We start from the raw sequence: 22,483 nt of genomic DNA on the forward strand, positions 1-22,483 counted from the left end.
GAAGGTAGGTAACTGACCAAGGGGGAGGGGCACTGACGGGGAGAAGGGGATGTTGATCAGGGGGAGGGGGGCTCGGGGGGGGGGGGGGGATATTGAGGGGGGAAGGGACACTGCTGGGAGAGGGGCACCGAAGGGGGAGGAGCACTGCTCGGGGAGGGGCACTGTTGAGGGAGGGGTTGTTGATGGGGAAGAGGACATTGGCTGGGGGAGGGCACTGATGTGGGGGGAGAGGAAGACAGAAGATGGACAGGTGTGGGGGGGAAAGAGGCTGCTGGAGGCTGGGGGGCGGAGCTGGGGGCTGGCGGGGGTGGGACAGGAAAGCAAATGTCCCGGGAATAATGACGGGGGAGACAGAAGTGCTGACTGGGTCAGAAATGAGAGGCCTCGAAGCTAAGAGCCCTTTGCATCAGGGCTCCAGGAGCGGGCAGCAGGGTCTCATGGTCTCCTCCCTTCCCTTAAGGGTCTGCAGGGGGCAGGGAGCAGGTGCCTGACCCCACTAGGGAACTGGGGCACCCTTAGTCCAGGGGCCAGGGGTGCAGCTGGCGGCAGGGGCTCCCCTGGAGTGGCAGTTCCCGCTCACCCAGGTTGGGGCCTCACCTTGCCCACATCCCAGGCCCCCTCGGGAGCCTCTCACCCAGCTGGCATCTCCCTTCCATGTCCTGTGTGCCCCGGCAACACCAGCCCCAGAAAGTTCTTTCTCATTTCCAGACCCAGCTTAAAATCCTTCCATAGCTCCCCACAGCCCTGAGGACGAAGCCCACCTTCAGGATGTTTCTCCAGCATTTCCAGCCTTTGTCAGTGCCAAGCCCCTGCCTGGGCACCCTTGTCCTGCTCTCCTGCTGGCCAGCCTTTGTACCGGCTCCAATCCCTCCCTCCCCAGGCAGGGCGCTAGGTGCCTCTCCTTGAGCTTCCTCCACACCAGCTGGGGCCCACTGGCCAAGGGGCGGCCACAAGAAGCACAGAGAACCAAAGTATGCCCTGGCCTGCCTCGGTTTCCCTCCTCTTCCAGAACATCGGCTGGAAGGTAGAGGCTGAGCATGGGGAGGTGAGGGGCTGGGAGCCCAGAGAAGAGTTAAGCAGGCAAGGTGTCCCCTGGCCACTTCCGTTTCTGAAGCAGATGGGACATTCCCAGCCTCTAACTGGGGGCAGGCGAGGAACCACGGGCTCCGGAGCCCTGGGGAGCGGGGGTGTCCTGCTGGGACTGACAGAGGGTGGCTACGGGGTCCCCAAAACCCAACGTGCGGAGTCCTGGAGTTGCCCCAGCTTGCTGAGGGCCCCTGACCAAGGGGTCCCTGTCTGGATCCCGGCCGGAGCTCTCCCGAGGTGGAGTACTCAATATTCGGAGCGGGCAAGGGTATGTGGGGCCGTCTCTTTGCCCCTGGGGGGCCTTTCTAAAGACAACTGGTCCTGAAGGAGCGCTCCCTGGGAGGTGTCTGAGGCCAGAAGATGAGACAGAGGTTCAGAGTGGGTAAAGCAGAGCCAGGTGTGAGCCCCGGCCTCCCGACCCCAGCATCACTGCTGAGGCCCCGGCAGGGAGGGAGGGCAACGGCTTCCCCGTACACCCTAGCCCCTGCCAGCTGCCAGGTCTGCCCAGGAGGGTCCCCAGCTGATTCTGGTCTTAGCGAAGGACAGGTCGAAGCCACCTCTCCACCTCCTTCTCAACCCCTGCCCATGCCCTGGGGCAGGAAACCCTCCCCCAGGTACTGGAGGGACCACATGCGGCCTCGGGGTCCCACAAATGCGCAGGCTCTGGGACCCCGGCGATCTGGAGATGCTGGGGAGCCCCGGGCTGCTCGCTCTGCACATCTGGGCATTGGGGGGCCTGCAGACCTGGCTGTTTGACATCCTCCAACACCCTCCCTGACACGTACTGGGAAGCAGGGACTCCGGGCTCCAGACCCCACCCCCAGGCACCACCCGCCAATACACGGCCAGCCAGCAGCGGCAAGGACTCAGACGCCAGCCCTGGGAGCTGAGGGCCACCGGTCTTAGCTCTGGACCCGTGGGGCTCTGCTCTCCCCTCCTGCGTGGCCTCAGGCAACTCGCTCTTCTGCGCTGAGGTTCCGGGTCTGGTCTTCCGCTCCCCCCGCCGCCGCCCTGCGGCACACTCGGCCCCATGGGGCCCACTCAGCCTCAGCTCCCCTTTCCACATCAGAGACTGCAGCCCCGGGTGCGGGCTGCGCAGGCTACTGGGGGGCCCCGTCCTCGGCCTGCCTCCATTTCCCTGGCTGCCGCCGGAGTCCTCGAGTCCGCGGCTACCCTCGGTCCCCCTTTCTCATGCCCCCTCTGGCCAGCAGCATGGAAGGGGATGAAGGCTGGGGGCTGCAAGCTTGGGCTGACGTGCTGTGTGATCCTGGGCAGATCCCCTCGCCTCTGTGGGCCTCAGTCTTCCCATCTGTACAAATGGGCCTGGGGTGGTACCAGCCCTGGCCTCGTGGCAGCTTGGCTAGGAGGGTCTCCCCGTTGGGAAGCGGCAAGCGGGGCTGGGGGCTGTACCACGTCCCCGGGCGCGGGCTCGAGGCCCTGGGAGGGTATGGGCAGCTGGACCCCCTACCACACACAACGGCCACTGTGCCAGGGGTACAGCCGGAGTGGCGTGGGACCAGCAGGCCGGCCTCTCCCTGCGCCCCCAGGCGGGGCCCTCTGCCCTGCCCCGCCCCACGCCCCCCCCAGCCGGCCTCTCGGCCCCTACCTGTGCCTGATAAATGCCCGCTGGATCCCTTGGTCCTAATCCCACAAAGGAACGGTTTGCAGGGGACGTGCCGGGCGTAGAGTAGGCTGCGGGGAGGAGAGAGACCGAGAGCCCGTTAGCAAATGGGGGCTGTGCGGGAGCACCCAGAGAGAGTGGCCGCTGCCCAGGGTCACACAGCCGGGCCTCCGCACCCAGCACCCGGCACCTCCAAACCTGCCGCCCTCCCCGGCCGCTCCGGGCGCCCCGGAGAGCCTACAGTGCCGGGCCCTGGGGTCCCGCAGGCGGGGCATCTGCTGAAGGAAGGCACGAGACGAGATCCAGAACCAGAGACCGCCCGTGCGCTATTCAGGGGCGCCTGCTCCTGCGGCCTGCACCCCGCGCGGGGCGCGTGCGTAACGGAGGGCGCTTTACTGATTCCTCCTCCTCTTGGAGGCCGCACAGGGAAGGCTGGGTGTTTGCAGACACACGCGCACACACGTTTATAGTTACGCTCACGTTTAGAGTTGTGTCTTCTTCCCCCCAGCTACGTTCTGCTGGTGAGGGAATAATTCCCAGCCCGAGGCTGCCGGGGAGGTTGGGGGCCTGGGACAGGCTGGGCCCAGGGTGGCGGGAGGGTCCCTGCGTGGGATCGGCCAAGCTGCATGTGCCCCTAGAACCGGGTGCGGAAGGAGGAGAGGGAGCTCATGGCCCGGTCCCGTGGACCCTCAGAGGCCTCTCTACCTAGCGAGCGTGATGGCTGCTGGTCCCATTTTACAGATGAGAGTGGTCAGGGCCGGGGTACCCAGGCCAGTACTCTCTGCTCCCTGCCTGGCGTGGCGCTGAATGTCCTCCCTGGTCTCGCTCCTCCCCTCGCTCCCCGCCAGCCAACTGGGTACCCTGCGACCTCGCTATTTTACGTCTGAGAAAACAGGAGGCTCAGAGGGCAAGGACATTTCCATGAAGACACACGGGGACGGAGCTTCAGAGACGGGATTCAAACCCGGCGCCTACACCACACCTGGCACAGAGAAAGCCTTTCCACTCCTGCAGCTGCCCTGGGTCCTGGCTGGCCCTGGACGGTGGGGGCAGGGGCGCGCCTGCGGGGCCCCCCACCCCCGGCCAGGAGTGGTGAGTGTAACGGACAGACCGGGAAGTCTGGGGTTTCAGAGATCACCTGCTCGGGACAGCAACTGAGACGGCGTGGGGGGGACGGCCCAGAGCATGGCAGCCCGGAGGAGCGTGCATGGCCCCCCCCGAGCCTGCACTGGGGTTCAGGGAGAGCCACTGCTGATGGGGGTGGACTCCAGGACTGCGATTTTCAGAGCCACTTCCCAGCCTGGAGCAGCCCCGGCCTAGCGGGTACAGGAGGGCCACCAAATGGTCATCTGGAACCACATCCAAAGGACGGAAAGTTCTAGAAGGCGAGGCAGTCAACTCCAGGCCTTGTAAGGTCAGGTGGGCAGGTGGGGACTATCCCGTCTAGAGGCGTGGCCCAGCCTGGGTCGCCAGCAGGAACGGGGCCCATCAGGGCTGCCTTTTTTTTGTTGAGAACCCACAACTCTGAAATTTTCACGTGAACTATCCTGACTCTAAGACAACAATAAATTCTCATTTTCCACCAACAAAAGGCATCTGGGGGCTACCTCTGCCCCCAAGGCCACCAGTCCGAGATCTTTACCTACTGCCACCTGCCTGCTGCATGGAGGAGGGCGGAGGGGCTGGGAGCGGACACGTGGGGACCCCAGACGCCCCTCTGGTCCTCTCCTGCCACTCCCTAGGGCTGCCTTGGCCCCAAGTGGGCCCGACCACATGGCCCCCCCCGGGCCTCTATCCGTGGACCCACCAAACTCACCGGTACCCCGCGGGCCGGGCCCGAGCCCCTGACCCCAGCAGTCGGGGAGGGGGGAGGAGGGGGCCCCTCAGGGACGCCCGCCCTGCCACGGGCACCGCTTCCCGAGTGCTTACAGGGCGAGGTCGGCGACGTGCTTCCTCCCTCGGAGGTGGGTTTGGTGGCGGGGGGGAGCGCCAGCCGCGGGAGCCCAGGGGGCGGGGGTACCAGCATCTGAGCAGAAAGGCAGTGACTGGACATTTTGAGCTGACCACTTCCATTTAACTGGGAGGAACAGAGAGACAGGTGGTTAAGGCGGCGGGCGCCCCCTCTGCCTCGGGCGGCCAGCGACGGCCCTGCCGGGGGAGGGCCGGGCTTGGCGTGACCAGGCGAGTTTGGTGGGTACCGCTGCCGCCCCCTCGCCTGGCCCCGTAGGCTTCTAGAAGCATCCTGGGACCCTGTGCCTCCTCCTGAAGCCACTCTTTACCCATCTGTTCCTTCCACAAGACGCCACCTAGACCTGACCGGGGTCTGACCCCACGGGTGGGGCTGTACACTCCCCTCGTCCACCTCGCCCACAGCTCCAAAATGCAGAGGGCTCTGAACCCCAAAAGCTAGTCTGGAGAAGGTGGGCCTGCGCTGAGGCCCCAGGCCGTGTGTGACTGGGGGGCAAACTGTGTGCTGTCCTTTCCGGCACCTGGAACAGCCTTTGTGCTGACCTGGCCCGGCTCCGGGCACTTCAGGCAGGGGAACGTGGCCCCACTGTCCACAAAACCATTTAAGACGGGGGCTGCCTGGCGGAGGGCCCCCCGGGGAGGTCCCCTGGAGCCCTGTGTGGGCAGGTGGCCCTGTGGGGCAGAGGGGAGGCCCAAGCCCCCCACACTCACCGGTCCAGGCTGCTGGCTGGCTGGGTCACAGGCCAGCGACACGAGATCTTTGAGCGGGTCCTGGGGGTTGAGGTGAGGCGGGTAGCGGATGGCCGTGTGCGGGAAGTAGGTAGAGGCCGTCTGGGGCAGGATGGAGGTCGTGGGGAAGTGCAGGGCGGAGGACGGGTGAGGGCTCCGGGCGATCCCTGCGGAGAGCAGGTGGGGCGGTCAGTGCAGGCTCCGGCTGGGGACATGGTCTCTCTGCGACTGGGTCTGCAGGCACGAGCCCGACAACACAGCAAATCCCAGCTTCACACGCTCAAGCTTGAGTACTTCTACCGTAAGCCCATGGGTTTCTGGTATCACCATTGTTTAAAGCAGACTCCACACCCAGCACAGAGCCCCACACGGGGCTTGAACTCATGACCCTGAGATCAAGGCCTGAACTGAGATCAAGAGTCGGACACTGAACCAATGGAGCCCCCCAGGCACCCCGGTTCCATCTGGTTTTGAGACAGGACATGGTGGCTCTCTGAGGTTACGTTCCCCACCCCAGACCACACAGCCAGCAGGTGGCAGACCCAGGGAAGGGCTGCCCCACAGCCCACCCCAGGGCTCAGCCAGCTTCCCGTAGACAGTGCCCTGGTTTCTAGCACATTCTCTGGGCAACCAGTATGACAGTTCCTTTCAGGACACTCCCATCATCCTGAAAAGCAACCCTGTCCCCACTAGCGGTCACCCCCTGTCCCCTCCCCAACAACCATAAGTCCCCACCGGCCCCCTTCCCATCAGTGGAGGAGCCTGGTCTGGGCGTGTCACATGTGTGGACTCACACCCCGTGCGGTGTGGCCTTCTGTGTCTGGTTCCCTCCCCAAGCGTCGTGGGCTCAGGGTCCGCCCGTGGGGGCACCTCACTCCTACTCGCGGTGAGTAACGGGCCTGCGTGATACTTGCTTCCTTTTCTTCTTCTAAACCACCCAGTAACTCCTCGTATGTTCACTCTCTTTCTAGAACATTTCCATCCCCCCCAACGGCAGCCCTGCTTCCGTGACCACTCCCTCCCCCTCCTCTCTCCAGCTGCCAGTGAACAGTGTGGACTTCTGGCTTCTCAGGCCCCAGGTTCTCCTGCAGCTACTGGGCTCTGCCCACCACTGCCTGGGAGCTGCCAGAGATGGCGTGTCCACGGGTGGACGCGGCCAGGCAGCCATGGAACCCGTGTGCGTGTCTGCCCTCGTGGGGCACTAGAGCATCATCATCGTGACAACCAGCTCCCCGGCGACATTCAAGCCCTCGATCTAGCTCATTTGATCCTAAACACAGTCCCCTGTATCCCCTGGGTGGCCTTCACGTGGCCTGGCCTGTGTCCATCCCCTTCTGGGATCTCCCGACCCTGTGTGGGCTGAGCGTGAGATAAGGCGAGCAGGCGGAGGGGGCAAGCCCAGCCCAGAGCTCCTTCTGGTACAGACGGGGACACTGAGGCCTGAGAGACAGATCAGGGCCAGGCGACCCGAACCATGGCACCTCCAGGTGTTCTTGCCTGGCTGGGAGGTGATGGCAATAGGACTCATGTTGAGAGGGCCTGAGGGACGTCCCTGGCCGAGGGGGACCCGGTCAGAGGGACCGCCGCGTGCTCACCGCTGTGCACGGCGATGACGGGCCGGTGGTGCTGGGTGAAGCTGGAGAGGCGAGGTGAGTCCTGGGGAGATGGGCTGTGGAAAGGTGACTTGTCCATCTCTGTCTTCTTTACCGGCGACGAGATGCCTACGTGGGGGAAGTCAGAAGGTCACAGGGCCGCAGGCAGACAGAGCCCGGCCCTTCCTTCTCACAGCACTCCGGGGGGCGAGGGCCCGGGGAGCCCACTGTCCGGGGCGGGGGTGGGAAACCAGGGCTCCGAGCACAGAGGGGGTGGTCGCCCAGGGTCACATGGGCCGTGGAGTGAGGAGCCTGGTGCCCACGGAGGGCTGCGGACATCAGGCCTAGCCCCTGCCTTCTCTCCTTCTGGACACAGGCACGTCCGCTCGGGGCTGCCCCGACCCCCTGGGCCACCAGGGCCCTGGACAGAAGGCCACAGGGTCCCTCGGGAAGGTCCACCGGGCACAGGTGTGCCAGCAGGACGTGTGTGGACCTCATCCTCGCTGCAGTGAGGACAGAATTTCCTGTGGGGCCATCGTGAGGGGCAAGGGAGACGGGACACAACAGCTGTCAGACCAGGGCCTGGCACCCGCCCGGCCTGCAACCCCAGCACAGGGGCCTCACCGTCCCCCAGGGCACCCGGGGGCCCTCCAGAATCAGGCGAGCCCCCTGCACCCCCACCCCTGCCATCACCCAGATGTGTAGGTGGAAGGTGATAAGGGCAGAGTCCCAGGCCCGGCTCCACCCCTGCGACCGGGGCACAGGGTCTGCAGATAGATATGCTTAGAAATGATTTTTAAGAATATTACTCAGAGTGACATATACCCTCAGAGTGACATGTACCCACAGAGACCCAGAGTGGACTCAGGCATGTTGGGGGTGCGCCTTCCCTCCCACCGAGCACTGTGGACGTAGGGGCCGGCCATCCCGGGGGGGGGGCATCCCACCTGCTGCAGGCCAGGCAGCATCCCTGCCACCCCCCAGCAGCCCCCACAGTGTGACAAGCACACACTCGGTCCCCGGGCCGAGTCGCCCTGGTGGGAGCCACTTGGTTTCCGGGATATCCGGTCACACAGGCCCCCCAGCCCCCTCCTGTGCTGTGTTCCCTTGGCCACGCCGCTGGGTCCTGACTCTCGTGGCCCCTCCCACAGCCATGCTGGTGGTGACCAGATCTGGGAACCAGCGCCCCCCTCCACAGCCACGGGGGCAGCCAGGAGGTTCTGCTGTTACAACTCTGCTCACTAGACCTGCATGCACGCGGCGCGGGGAGTGCGTGAACCCCGGGACCCGGGTCGGTGGGCCTGGACGCTGGGCAGCCGGGATTTCCCAGGGAACCACTCTGCCCCGAACAGCCATCAGCTGGCCCCGTCACTCTCTGGGAGGGGCCAAGGGGGCGCTGAGCAGTGTCCCCAGCCCCAACACCTCGGAGCCAGGAGCCCCTTCCCAGAGCCGGAGCAGCGACAGCCCTGTCCTGATGTCGGCCTGGGGTCCCTGGGGGCAGAGCGGTTAGGGCACGTCTGGTACCGCTCCCAGCAGCCCCGGGCAGGGCTCCCAGGAGTCACCCTCACTCCACAGATGGGGACCCTGGCTCAAGGCCACCAAGCTGAGAAGTGGTGGAACTGACTCCAACCTCCACCAGCCACGCTCTGCACCCCTCCTGCCCCCACCGCAGCTCGATGAGAGGAGAGGGAAGCCCCCCCACGTGACAGAGAGAGCAAGGAGTCGCCTGCCTCACCCAGTACCATAACTGTATGTGGGGGGGCCCATGCCCCTGGCAGGACGGCCCCAGGAGCAGCAGGAACCAAGCAGTCTGGAGGGTGCCCCTTTCTGGCCCTCAGGGGTGCGTAATCAGGGAAGGCCTCAGGAGGGGGTGGCCAGGAGGAGGAAAGGCACTCCTAACCTGGGCACAGAAAGGGCAAAGGCCTGAGAGGTGGGGCTGTGGGGATGCTGCTGGGGGCAGGGGGGACATGATCCCTCCCCCACTCCCAGGCCTCTGCTGCCCAGGTAAGGGATGCTGGGGTGGGGTGGGGGGCTGTTAGCTGAGCACTGCCCTTGTGGCCAGAGCAGAAGAAGGGAGAGAGTGCTCTAATCAGCTTAACCCTCTTAATGAGCAGCTAATTGGGGGCTGTCTAGACAGGAAGCTGGAGGAAGCCAGGAGGAGGAGAAAATGGGGGAGGGGGGAAAAGATGGGAAGGAGAGGAGAGGGAGGAGGGGCAGAGGAGGGAGGAAAGGAAGAGGGTGGGGGGAGGGCAGAAGGGGGAGGGGAGGAGGAGGAAGGGGAAGAGGAGTGGGGAGGATGTGAATCTATCTTCCCCACCAGGCTGGGAGCATCTGCAGGGGCCCAGGCACCCACACAGCGGGGGTTTATACTGAGGGCCTTGAAGAGAGTGAGTTTGCCATCACCGGAGGCAACCAACTGAGGCTAGAGGGGACAGATCCCCTCTGACATTCCCCTCTGGCCCTTTACACAGCAAAAGCTGGTGTGGGCTCCTCCCCGTCCTCTGCCACGGCTGCCACTTCATGCTCAAGGCAGGAAGTTGAGACCAAGCTCCAGTGACTCTCTCAAACATTTCCTTCCTTTTAATGTTTTTGGGTTTTTTTTGGAGCTTCCTGCATTGAAAGCTAGCTTTTTGACTTCCACCCCTTCTCTTTTTCTCATCCACAGACTCAAGGCTATAATTTTTCCTCTCGGGGCTGCGGTGGCTACATCACAGAGGCTGTCCTCTGCCTCTAAACAGCATGTTCCTATGTAGATTGTCTTGCCAATCAGAGCCAGTCTCCCCAGTATCTGCTCTACCCTTCTTCCTTAGTACCAGAACCCTTAAATTTGAGATGGGCACATACTTGCTGAAAATGACATCTCCTAGTCTCTTGGAGCACAGTGTGGCCATACGACCAACTCAGGGGCACAGAGATAAGCAAAAGAGATTAAGTGCATTTTCTGAGCATTATTCTTAAAGGGCAAGGACATGCTCAGACTTGACCCTTCTTCTTTCCTGCTGGCTGGAAAACAGACATGATGGCTGGAGCTCCAGCAGCTGTCTTGGACCATGAGATGGGAACGAAAACCACATTCACTGGAGCATAAGGCAGGAGCCCAAGTCCTGCACACGATACACGTCCAGGGTTGCTGATGGCTGAACATTTACTTTCGAGAGAAATGCCCCGTCCTTTTAGGTTTTCCGTTTCTCACAATCAAACTTAGAACCCATTAAACGCAGGATTTTAATAGAGGCAAACCTGACAGAAATGGGGAATGCACAGAGAGAGCGAGTCACAGAGACACTCTGACACATAAATCAGAGCGTGTAATAAGTAGATCCGCCCAAAGTTAGGTAGCTGCTCTGAGAGCCGGCCCAAGGGAAGAGCAAGGACTCTCGGGGCTCGAATGCTACAACCAGATGTCTTAAAGACCGAATCCTAGAGATGAGAATTTTATAAAGACACAAACAATGAACTGTGCCCCGGGCACTTACCCTGTGCTTTAAGAAAAGTTGCTTTAAGCACGGGCCTCCTTCCACCTCCAGAAGAAAACAGTTAGCTCATCAATCCCATTTGGGACATAAGGAAACAGGGGCTCAGAGAAGTCAAGTCACCTGCCCAAAGTTACACAGCCCAGGCAGCGAGACAGCCGCATTTCAAACCCCGGTCTCTCTGCTATCCAAACCTGCTCTAACGGTAATGTTAACTACCTTCCAGGAATCCTGCAGGTGCGACCGACACTTTGTATAGATGGAGTTTTAAAGACAAACAGGCCCTCGGGAGACAGAGAGAAGGGACAGAGGGGGAGGAGACAAGCAAACCACTCTTCGGGTTTCGTGAGTGCGCAGGATATGCCAGGCTTGTTTTAGGGACACCAGAGGCATTAACTCACGTAACCCCCACAACAACCGCAGGCGGGGACTGCAGGCACTAACAACCCCATTTCACAGAGCAGGACACCGAGGCTCAGCGCAGCGGGCTCCCCAGCGTCCAGGTCGGCAATCCCAGGCCAATCCGTGGCGCGAGCCCCCATTACGCGCAAGGGTCGGGACGCGGCGGTGCTTCTGAAATCTGGGGCGCGGGTTCCGCGGAGGCTCTGCGCGTCGCCAGGGACGCCGTGCCGGGGTCGAGAGGCAAGCGCAGGGGCCGCCCTGCGACCCAGGTCGCGACAATCCCCGAGGCCGGCGCGCTGCAGAGCAGAAGGCCGGACTCCTCGGAGGAGAGCGGCGGCGGAGACGGGGCCCCCGGGGGAGGGAAAGCCGCGCAGGGGCCCTGGGGGAGCCGACGGACCCGCCGCTCCCCAAAACGGGACCCCCGCTGCGGAGGGCCCACGCAGGCAGCAGCGCGACAGGCGGACACGAGGACGCAGGGGGAAGAGCAACGGGGCCCGGAGGGCGCGGCACTCACTCGCGGGGATGCGAGCTCCACAGGACCACGAGGACCCAGGCAGAGGGGACCCCCTTGACGACGGTCTGTGGCCGACCCCGGGGGGGCAGCGTCCTGCTCATCGGAAGCTCTGCCGAGTCCACTCCGGAAGCCGCGGTGACGGACCCCACGGGGATGAAGCCTTACCGGGCAGCGCACACCCTCCGCTCTCCCCGTCTCGGGGGAACCAAAAAGCTCGGGAACTACAGCCCGGTCTCCCAGCGGCGAACCGCCCGTGCGACTACAACTCCCAGGAGGCTCCGCGGCTCCACACCCCGAGCCTTCCCGCACCCGGGGGCCCGCGCAGTGCCTGCCGGAATATGTAGTCCCCGCCGCCGTAAGGCCGACCCCGAGGCCGGCTCCGCCCCCAGCGCCAGCCCCACCTCCTTCCATGTCCTCAGTCCAGTTGCGGCTGCTACTCGTGGGAGAGCTGGGCGAGGTGTAGTAATCGCCGCCGGGGCTCGTGTCCACGTCTTCCTCCATCGAGCCCGATTTGTGCCGCTTGCTCCTAAAGGGAGAGGGGAAGGAGAGAGCAAGCCGGTTACCACGGACACCCGAGGGTGCTGGGCGGGCGGCGCTGACTTCCGGGCCCTAGAGGGCAGGGCGGGCGGGGTGCTCTCGCGAGACGTCGCGGGAGCCGCGTGAACTCCTGCCTCCACCTGCCTCCACCTGCCTCCACCTGCCCATTGCGCGGACGGGACGCGCGCGGCCGGGGGCAGTGCGGGGCTCGGGCGGGGCAGGCAGCAAGCTAGCGGGGTACGGACGGAAACCCCGGAGGCCTGGCTCGTCTCCGGGTCTGCCGTAGACCTCAGAACACCGCGGCCGGACCACGGTCCCATTTTACAGATGGGGAAGCCCGCGCAGACGGTGTGACCTGCTCCAGGTTGCAGAGCGAGACCCGGTGTCTGCCTTCTTGTGGGCTCTCAAGGGCCGGGCTCACGGGACTCAAGGCTGGGGGAACGCTGCCTGGGGCGTCGGGGCTGGGGAAAGCAGCGCTTGGGGCTGGGTTTTGAAGGATCAGTAGGAGTTTACCACGTGGCCCTTGAAAGCAGGCACTGCTAGGAGAGGAGTGAGCCAGCGGGGGTCAGATGGGCGTGGGGGAGGGGTCGTTGAATGCCCCCGAGGCGGGGACCAGGCAGGCACGTACCCGCTGGAGGAAGTGCTGGGTAGGGTTCTTCTCATGCCCGTGCTGGCTGGATTCAGGTCGTATGCCAGGTGCCCCTGGAGCTCCCCCAGGGAGAAGTTGGGTCCTGTCCCAGTCACCACGGGGGCTGCAGAGGGCAAGAGAGAGCAGAGTGAGAGAGGGCGCAAGGTCCAGGGCTGCCCTGTGCCCTGGAGGGTGCCGAGAGCCATCTGGGGGCTGGCCAGTCCCAAAGGGAACGCCTTCCCTGATCTGCGTGGTTCCTAATTTGGCTGAAACTGTCCTTATCTTATGGATCAGAAGAGCAAAGCCGGCAAGAGAGGCCAGGGGCACGCTGCGAGGCAGAGCCAGAGCTGGGGGGGGCCAAGCTTCCGAGTGCTCCCTGAGGCCAGGCTCTGCTGATGGACAGGGAGAATGATAGTCAGGGTGAAGGCGGGACAGTGCCCAGGACTTCCTGGGGTGGAATTGAGTCGAGGTGTCACAGGAGTAGGTCCCCAGCAGGTCCATTAGGAAGGTAAGGGAACAGGAGGCAGAGAGAGGAGGGGGGTGGGGCCCTTTGGGGTCTACTCCTGGAGGGGTCGGGAGGCCCCAGGAAAGGACACAGGGGCAGAAGGCTTTCCAGCACCCTCCATCCAGCATGTGGAGTCTGTTAACTGGGAAGGAGCGTGTCGCCCTGACCTTGGGCTCTAGGGAGGGCCTGGATGCCGCCCTTCCTAGGAACCTTGGCTTGGTGACAGGGGAGTGGGGCAGGGTGATGGGCTCCTCGCCTCTCCCTGAGACCCTTTTTCTCTCAGAGCCACCCCCCCAAAGCCCCTTCTTCTCCAGTGCCCCTCCCCTGTGGGGGTCCCTCCCCCTCCGGATCCCAGCACGGGGTGGGCGGGGACACTCACTCCGGGACACTTGGATGAGCTCCGTGACACTGAACACACCGGAGGTGACAAAGCTCTCCTGGAAATCCGTGGTGTCTGGAACAGGGAGAAAACGGGGCTCACTGGATCTGTTTCCTTCTTCGACACGCCAGGCGCTGGAGAGGTTGCCATGTCTACCCCTTGAAGCCCCGCGGCAAGGTGGAGGTAGAAGCTGGATCCGGGTTCGAAACTCAGCTCTGCTGTCCAGATCTGATCTTGGGCAAGTCACTGCCCATCCCTGAGCCTCCCTGCTCCCTAATCTCGGAAGTGGAGGCCGCACACCCCACCATCTAGGGAGGCTTACACGTAGAAATCAGCTGCCCAGGAGGGGCTGGCTTGCTTTCTTCCCGTCACTCCTTACAACACGCGATGCCCCATCTTCTTACCCCTCCCCCTCCAGACGGGGAGCTCTGTGATGTTCTGTGTGCCCAGGTCCCACAGTGTCCCTAGGCCCAGACCAGAGCCTGGCCAGCAGCAGCGGCTCAGAACCAAAGGCTGAATGGAGGTCCCCCTGCAGCAGTTAAAAATCCCCAGTGTCCCCAGAACCACTTCTGCCTAATGTCAGAGGAAGAGGGACCCACCTCTCTGGTGTGGGGTAGCCAGAGGGTTTGGAAACAGACTGGCTCCGAGAAGGCGGGAGGCCTGGCTGACCTCAGACAGCTGGGAGGCCTGTTGTGCCCCCAGAGGTCCACTCGGGCAGGACTCACTTACTTGACAAGCACTGACCAAGTGCCTTCAGTGTCCAGCTCCAAGCTAGGCGCTGTGGACACTGTGGGAACAAGGCAGACACAGTGGCCTGCTCTCCTGGGACTCACTGTCCAGTGTGGGCAGTGGACACCACGTGACATCAGTAAGGCACAAAACCCTGTATGTAAATTGTGCACAGAGCCGTGGTTTATGACAGCCTCGACTGGAAACAATCCATCAGCATACTAACGGAGCCACAAAACGTGGTCCATCCACACGGGGAGCGTCCCTTGGCCGCGAGCAGAAGTGAGGCGCCCCACAGGCTGCGCGGGGACGGACCCCAAGCCCATGACGCTCAGGGAGGGAACCACATGGGGTGTGAGTCCACGCGTGTGACACGTCCAGAACAGGCTCCTCCACGGACAAGAAGGGGGTTCGTGCAGGCTGGGGGTCTGGGGGGAGGGGATGGGGTTGCTTTTCAGGTGATGGAATGTTCTGGAACTAGACGGTGATAGTTGCACAACAGCGCGAATGCACTTAATGCCACCAACTGTACATTTGCTGTTACGTGAATTTAACCATGATAAAAATAAATTTAGGATCATGAAGTCCAAGGTGCCACGTGTCATGTGGTGGTAGGCAGGCAGGGCTGGGGGGCCTGCTGGAAAGGGGAGCCGCTTTACACAAAGGACTCTCAGGAGGCCTTGCTGTGGGTGACATTTTACCAAGACCTCCTGGTAGGGGTGGATAAGAGGAGTGGATGCATTAAAATTGAGGAGATGGAAAGAACGGCAAGTGTTGGTTGCCATGATTGGAGTGATCTTAAACTTGCTGTTTTGCTGCCTCCCCAGGCGCAACAGTATTCCCACCGGTGGCCCAAGCAAAGGCCCTGGGGTTGGAGGCCAACAGGGCTGGAGTGAAAGGAGCCAGGGAGGGTGGTCAGAGCGGGGACCTGACCAGCAGGTGGGCAGCTCTAAGCTTTTCGGGGTGGTGAGAACAGTTCTTCTCCAGGCCCCCAGGGGGCAGCACGGGCCACAGGGAGCTGACCTTGGTGCCCAGCTTCCCCAGCTGTGGGAGACCCAAACCCTGGCCCGTCCAGAAACTGCAGCCTCCCTGGTTAGGAGCTTTGCGAACACCATTTCTTGTGCAATTAACTATATTCCCAGCCCCGTGCTGGGGGACTCAGGGCCACAACATCCCTGGGAGGACAGGGTGAAGGCCCCCCAGTGTCCAGGGGAAGTGGCCATGGCCGTTTCCTGCCACCCAGCTGGCCAGCTGGTGTCAGCACGCCCCTCCGCCTTCCCCCCACCGGGGTTTCCTGTTTGTGCAGCACTCGCCCAGCTCCATCTCCTGGGGACTCCCTGGCGGGTGGGAGGAAGTGCTTTCCTCTGCCAGACGCTGGAGCTCCCCATGGGACCAGGCCAAGTGCCGCTGCCCCCGCCTGCCTTGAACATCTGGCTTGGAGGCAGGCGCCTGGAGATCACAGGAGGTCAAGGAGGACTCAGGGTCACAGACGCCCAGTGGTGAGCAGCCTGGGGGGCTATGAACCTCCTGGAACCATCCGGCCTCCCCATGCTGGTCCTTCCTACAGGGATGTCCTCACCCACGGGCTCTTTCTTCTATTTTTCCTTCCTTCCTTTTCATCTCTCCTCCCTCCTCGCCCCTGGTATGCCATCGCTCTAGTTTCTCTTTCTCTCCGCTTCTTCCCTCCCTCTCTCTTTTTCTTTCTGCAAATATTTATTGAACACCTGTTGTGTACTAGGTCCTATTCGAGGCACTGAGGACACAATAGTGATCAGGATAGACAAAAGCCTCTGCCCTCAAGGAGGTGACGCTGCATTAGAAGAGAGACACACATGTGCGGTCACTAAGCAACTAAGCAAATACATATGCACTCACTAACTTCCTCAGAAGGAAATAAAACAGAAGGTGGCCATTGAGAGTGGCTAAGGCTGCTTGAGATCAGATCTCAGGTGAGACTCAGGAGATCCAGAGGCAGAGACAGAGAGAGAGCACAGCTAGCTGTCCAAATAGCAAGCAAAGCACATGCAAAGGCCCTGAGGCAGGGACTGGACCTAGATCATTGGAGGAACAGCCAGGAGGCTCATGTGGCTGGAGCAAAAAGAGTGAGGGGGAGACAGGGTGGAGGGGAGGGCAGGGAGGGTACAGGGACAGGTCCTGCAGGTCCTTAGGGGTCAGGGAAGGACTTTTACCCCCAGGGAGGTGAGAACCCTCACAGCTGTGAGCAGAGGAAGGCAGGACCTGACTCAGGTGCCCACAGGTGCTCTCTGGCTACTTCAGGGAGGACAGATTGGGAGTGAGAGGACAGAAGCCAGGGGACCAGGGTAGAGGCGACCGCTCTGGTCCAGTGGGCAATCATGGGAGCAGACCAGAGCAGAAGCCGGGCCTCTGCAGCTTCTGAATCCTTTCTGTTCTCTGGGGCTCTGCTCCCAGCCCTGCCTGAGGCCCTCCCACTTCCCACCAACGTAAACATCTGTTAAATGTCTCACGGGACTGCAGGGCCCCCTGGGGCCTCTCTTGTGAGGTGAGCACCTCAGGGACCAGACACTGGGAGCTGAGGGTCATGGGTTCCCACCCTATCTTCCTGGGTGCCCCAGGAAGGCCCTTTAACCTCTCTGAGCCTCAGCTTTCCCATCTACACAATGGATCAACAGCGGCACCTGTCCAGGGCATGTCTGTGGCGAATGAACCAGGAATGTCTGTGAGGTGCCCATGCAGGGCCGTGCAGGGCCACACAGAGCACACAGGGTCCTCCCGCTCACCCTACGCTGTCCCCAGACTCACCCAGTGTGATGGGCTTGCTGTCCTCCTGGTCGGAGCCCATCCCTGCCCGGGGACTGCCACTCTGCTCCGCGTCTGCAGAGAGAAGGGGGAGGAGGTGGTGACACTGCGGGAAACCCCACCCCAGGGGGAGCGGTGACACCCGTGCTGGGGCCAGGCTGGGTAGTGCCGTGCAAAAGTGGTCCCCGATGTGCCCAGGCCCTGGGATCACCGCTTGGCTCCTCCCCTTGGCTGCTGCCCCACGGGGTCATGGGCGTCCAGAGGGTCCCCTACGCAGCAGAACCCATGTGCAGGGCCTGGCTCAGTCACAGGCTGGAGATCTTCCCCTCCCTGAGCCTGTTTCCTCTTCTCTGAAATGAACGGAGCTCATTTCCTAACTCGTGAGGGTAACTCACTCACCCTGCCTTCACCCAGGAAGCAGGAGCTATGGTTTATGCCCATTTTACAGATGGGGAAACTGAGGGCCAAAGAGATGAGTCCTTGAGCCCTCAGCGACCGCCCACGGCCTCTGACCTTGATGAGGTCCTGGGGGTCCAGCCCTTGGTCTTGGGTTGTCACGCAGGGGCCCCCAGGAGGGGGCAGAGGGGCTTCCCCCTGCAGCTACTCTACCCCCGCCCACCCCCCTGGCTTGGGGGCTCCCTCCCACCCTGGCGCCTGCCTCTCCATCTTATCTAAAAATAATCAGGCTCCTTGGCAGACGGGCGAAGCAGACAGACGCTGAGCTCAGCATTATCAGCTCCGGAGGACTGGATGGCAAGCAGCACCAACCCCCCTCTGCACTCCCTCCACGTCCACCCAGGACCAAGGCAGGGGTTGGGGGGAGCCCATGTTCAAGCCCAGCTAGACGGAACCCCCGGCCCTACCTAGTCGTCTCTCAGGTCAAAGACCAAGGTGGTGGGAATCACCATCAAAGGCCAAAGAAAGAGAATCAGCTCCTTCCGCCTGCTGCATCCCAAAGCCAGACCCAATTGCTGTGTGACCTCAGGCAAGTTGCTGAACTATTCTGAGCCTCAGTTGTCTCTTCAAATGGGTGCAAGCACCAAGAGGTGGGAAAGAGAGACTACCGAGAACTGGCTCCCTGGGGCTGTCCACACGTTGTTATTATTGTTGGTGTCATGTTTCAATCCCGAACACGACCGTCAATGTGATGCTTCACTGTTCCCATTGGAGACGTTCCCTTAAATCCCTAAGAGAGCCACACATCTGGCATCGTCACTGGACCCATCTTACAGACGAGGAAAACTGAGGTTGAAACAATGAAGGAGCACCCACTTCTCCCTTAGGAGGGTGATCTGCCTTAGTCTGCACGCGCGCCCAGACATCCCCACGTGGCCATGCCTGATGCGTCTGGCTTCTGGGCTCAGACGCTGGGTGCCCATCCCAGCTCCGGAAGCCTCCGCGGTGAGGACAGGGCCCGCAGCAACCCTGGGGTCCGTGCTGATGCCTCCCAAAGCAGCCATGAGCCCTCACCCTTTGCCCGGTGGCCCTAAAGGGCACCAGAGCGAGGACCCGTGCCTTGGTTTTCCCACTCACGACAGGAGCGGTTGAGGGCAGCCACAGTCGTGACCCACTGGGCCGGGCACGGCTGGGCAGCGGCTGAGCGGAGTGTACCTGGCTCGGCCCCACGCCCTGTGGCTGCTCCCGGGCTGGGCAGCCAGTGGCCCCTTGGCGCCGGCCACTCCCGCTTGGATGGCCATGCGGCTGGGCACGGGTGACCCCTGCGTTGGGAAGAGCCCAGCCTGGGCAGCCGGCCGTCGGGCTGCAGGCCTCGGGCACAGGACCCTCTTGCGGAACTGGCGTCCACGTGGACTTAGCAGGCGGCAGTGCCCGCCTGGCACGCGGGTGCGGCCCCAGGAGGGGGGCATGTTCCCCGAGCGCAGTCCGCAAGCCAATGCTGGGGAATCAGGGCACTGGGGCTGGGACTCACCGCTCCCTGAGCCTCACTCTCCTCATCCGGCAAGTGGGCGCAACTCCAGCTCCTCTCTCAGAGGCCCCGCTGAACCAGAAGGGTGGTAATGGGGGCAACATGCTGGCCCACACGGTGGGGGGCTCACCCTCAGCACCTCAGCAATCGGAAGGGGGCGTCTTATTATCATGAGTGCGATCTCCCCTGTTTATGTTCTAGGCGCTGGTACTTTGCACCCACCGAGAGCGATGGCCCTGGGCTAAGGCTGGCTCCAGTTGGGAGCCCTTATCCCCGTGCTCATTCACTCTGTGACCTTGACCGTGACCACACGACCTCTCTGAGCCTCCGCTTCCTCAGAGTGAAACAGGGAAGATAGTAAAACCCGCACCCTGGCTTTGTCAGGGCGCCAAGTCAGCTAATAAGACGTGCAAAAGGGTTGGCATGGACTGACATTCAAAAAATGGTAGTTTGGGGAGCGGCCGAAAACAATGGTGTTCTTAATTTTGGTCTCTAAGTGTTCGTTGCTGGCACGGAGAACGGGGCCCAGTTTTGTGTGTCCATCTTGTATCCCGCAGCCCCGCTGGACACGCTCGGTAGTTCTAGGAGATACTATGTTTGTATAGATTTCCTTGGAATTTTCTTAGCCCAGGGCCATCATGTCCTTGATAAAAATGTGCCGCTTTCTCTCTTCCTCTCATCTGTATGCCTCTGATTTCCTTTTCTTGCCTTATTGCTCTGGCGAGGACCTCCAGTACAGTACCCAACACAAGGGCTGAGAGCAAGGGTGCCTTCTTGCTTCTGATCTGGGGAGGGGGGAGCTCCCTCAGTCTCTCACCACTGAGTACGAAGGTAGGCGTGGCTCTCTGCTGACCCCCTTCACTGGGCCGCAGGGGTTCTCTTCTCTTCCTAGAGTCCCGAGAGCTTTTTTTTTTCTTTTTTTTAATGAAATAAGTGTAGTTTCTAAACAATGATGCTGTAATTATATGCTATCTCATTACATTTTTTAAATTTAGTTTTTAGATTGTGCTTAAAGATACATAGCATACACTCTATCATTTAAACCATTTCTAAGGGCCGCCCGGGTGGCTCAGTCATTGAGTGTCTGCCTTCGGCTCTGGTCATGATCCCAGGGTCCTGGGATCGAACCCCACATCGGACTAGCCTGCTTCTCCCTTTCCCACTCCCCCTGCTTGTGCTCCCTCTCTCGCTGTCTCACTCTCCCTGTCAAGTAAATGGATAAAATCTTAAAAAAAAAAAAAAAATTCTAAGTGCACAGCTCAGTGGCATGAAGAAAGCTCCTCCCATCCTGCAGCCACGCCCACCCTCCGTCTCCAGAACTTTCCATCCGTCCCCACGAAGCACAGACTCCCCACCCCCTGCCCCAGCCCCGGCTCCCATCCTCTCCTCTCTGTCTGCGTGGACGGGACTCCTCTGGGGACCTCCCGGGAGTGGGGACCTGCGGAACAGGTCCTTCTGGGTCTGGCTCCTCTCGCTGAGCCCCGTGTCCTCGGGGTCCCTCCGCATGTGGCAGGGGTCAGAATGTCCTTCCTTTTAATGATGCCTTCTTATTTTTAATTACCTCTCACCTTCAGAATCTTTCTCATCCATCTGCGGACCGTTTGCCTGTCATTCGACTCCTGAACCCTCCCACTTCCGCAGCCATCCAGCATGGAGGCCACTAGCCACGTGTGACTTGAAATTCACACCTGCTAAACTGAAACTGAGTTAGAACTTCCAGACTTCAGTGGCACGTGTCACCTCTCAATGCTCAATGGCCCACGAGCCTTCCGGTGACCGAACCGGACGGCGCCAAATGTTACCATCCGCACAGAAAGTTCCACCAGGCTGAGGGCCCCTGGAGGTTTCCATGAAAACTCCAGAGCAAAGGGGCACAGGTAAGCCCTCCTGTCCCATCTCCGCACACAGCCGGCCCTAAAACGTACTCTCCTCAGGTCTGCACAGATGTGCCCAGAGAGGACAATGTCGAAAGGACGGCTGGTGTCTGATGCCCCACGACGCCCCAGGCCCCAGGCTAGGAGCTTTCACAAGCCGAGTTTCACTGGGTGAAAAATTTCCGGCACCATCAGATTCAACCCGCCTGGCCAGTGAGTTTGGTAAACTGAGGCCCACCTCAGAAAGTCTATACCCCAAAGCTGATGTCAAGTTAAAGAAACCGTGTGCCTAGCACTGAGTACCTCTGCTGTTCAGGGCAGTATCTGGGGACGTCCCTAGGTCGCCATGACAATGGGGGTGCTCCTGGCATCGAGTGAGTGGGGCCAGGGATGCTGCTCAGTGCCCCTCCCCCCAGTGCCCAGGACGCCCCTGCCCCTGCGGAGAACGACCCGGCCCAGAGCCGGCAGTGCCAAGAGGGGAGACCCTGGTCTGGACACACCCATTTTCAGTGGGGATGAAAGCGCTTTTGGTGGGGGGCGGGGGATGGAGAAGCTAGACAATTTTGCTTTTTTGTGTATAAAACATGAAAACATGAATATAAATACGGCACCGGAATAGATATGCACCTGTGATATGAAACCTTCATGGGGTGCAGGGATTAAAGGAAAAAATGTCTACAAAGGATCTGCTGGGGCGGCAATGATAAAATTGGGGTTACATTTTGTACCCTAGTGAATTTTTAAAGGACTGTAAAGGGAGAAGGGAGAGTATGGGACAGACACTGGATGAGACCTGCTAGGTCATAAATATTGACCCTCTGGGCCTTTACTGAAAGTCCCCTGACTTCCTGCTGTGTGTCGTCCGGCAAGTTCTTGACATCTCTGAGCATCCTTTCCCTCATGCCTAAACTGGATGTGAACCACATGACACATTCCTTTCCTTTGGAAAGGAGCTGATTGCTGGGCACCTCCTGGGGGACACAGCAGTGACCAAGATGGACAAAAGGCCTTGCCCTCGTGGCACTCATGTCCTGAGGGGGGAGGGACAGGCCATGACTAAGTGAGCAAATACGCCAGGAGGAGAACCTCAGGCTGTGCCGAGTGCAAGGGAGGCCAAACCACCAGGAGGGAGAGGGGCTTAGGCCAGAGCTCCTGGGAGGGCTGATAAGGCCACTCCACGTGAAATGGTCCATTCTGGTAGTTAATACTTAGTGAGTCATTTCTTTGACTATACTGGGCCGCCATGTTTCACCTCCACTGACTTATTTAATCAGCAAAACTCCCCCAGGGGGACAACATGGATGGAGCTGGAGAGTAGGACAGTGAGAGAAGTAAGTCAGAGCAAGGGAAGTATCATAGGATCTCATCCATGTGGAACTGAAGAAAGAAACAAGCCAGTGGTGGGGGTGGGGAAGAGAGAGAAAGCAGAAGACTGGCTGTGGACTGCAGAGGGCAAACAGGTGGTCACCAGAGGACACGGGGTGGGGGACAGGGGACACAGGTGACAGGGATTAAGGACTGCACTTATCAGGACGAGCACGGGGTCACGTGTGGACTGCTGACTCACCATATATCGTATCCCTGAAACTGGGGTGAACTCATCCAACACGGTACGTTAACTAGATCAGAATTAAAATTAAAAACTTATTTTAAAAGTTTACCCTGACTTGGGGCGCCTGGGTGGCTCAGTGGGTTAAAGCCTCTGCCTTCGGCTCGGGTCATGATCCCAGGGTGCTGGGATCGA

General features: G+C 61.0%; 1 protein-coding gene across 5 annotated transcripts in view; it reads right to left on the bottom strand.

The window, feature by feature from the left end:
* Window positions 1-22,483, bottom strand: part of LOC111161786 (nuclear factor I C) — a 60,371-nt gene that overhangs the window by 1,666 nt on the left and 36,222 nt on the right. For 3 of the 5 annotated variants that reach the window (XM_022525741.1, XM_022525740.1, XM_022525742.1), the window contains exons 3-10: window positions 16,945-17,016; window positions 13,435-13,509; window positions 12,551-12,674; window positions 11,787-11,911; window positions 7,000-7,125; window positions 5,387-5,571; window positions 4,637-4,784; window positions 2,693-2,778 (exon numbers count right to left, since the gene is read on the bottom strand). In XM_022525741.1, the coding sequence (XP_022381449.1) occupies window positions 2,693-2,778; window positions 4,637-4,784; window positions 5,387-5,571; window positions 7,000-7,125; window positions 11,787-11,911; window positions 12,551-12,674; window positions 13,435-13,509; window positions 16,945-17,016 (941 nt within the window). The remainder of the gene's footprint in view (window positions 1-2,692; window positions 2,779-4,636; window positions 4,785-5,386; window positions 5,572-6,999; window positions 7,126-11,786; window positions 11,912-12,550; window positions 12,675-13,434; window positions 13,510-16,944; window positions 17,017-22,483) is intronic. The other 2 variants (XM_022525743.1, XM_022525744.1) reach the window with 2 other exon arrangements.

Source organism: Enhydra lutris, unplaced genomic scaffold (assembly GCF_002288905.1).
Source record: "Enhydra lutris kenyoni isolate GAN:26980312 unplaced genomic scaffold, ASM228890v2 scaffoldscaffold86, whole genome shotgun sequence".
NCBI classification, from domain to species: domain Eukaryota; kingdom Metazoa; phylum Chordata; class Mammalia; order Carnivora; family Mustelidae; genus Enhydra; species Enhydra lutris.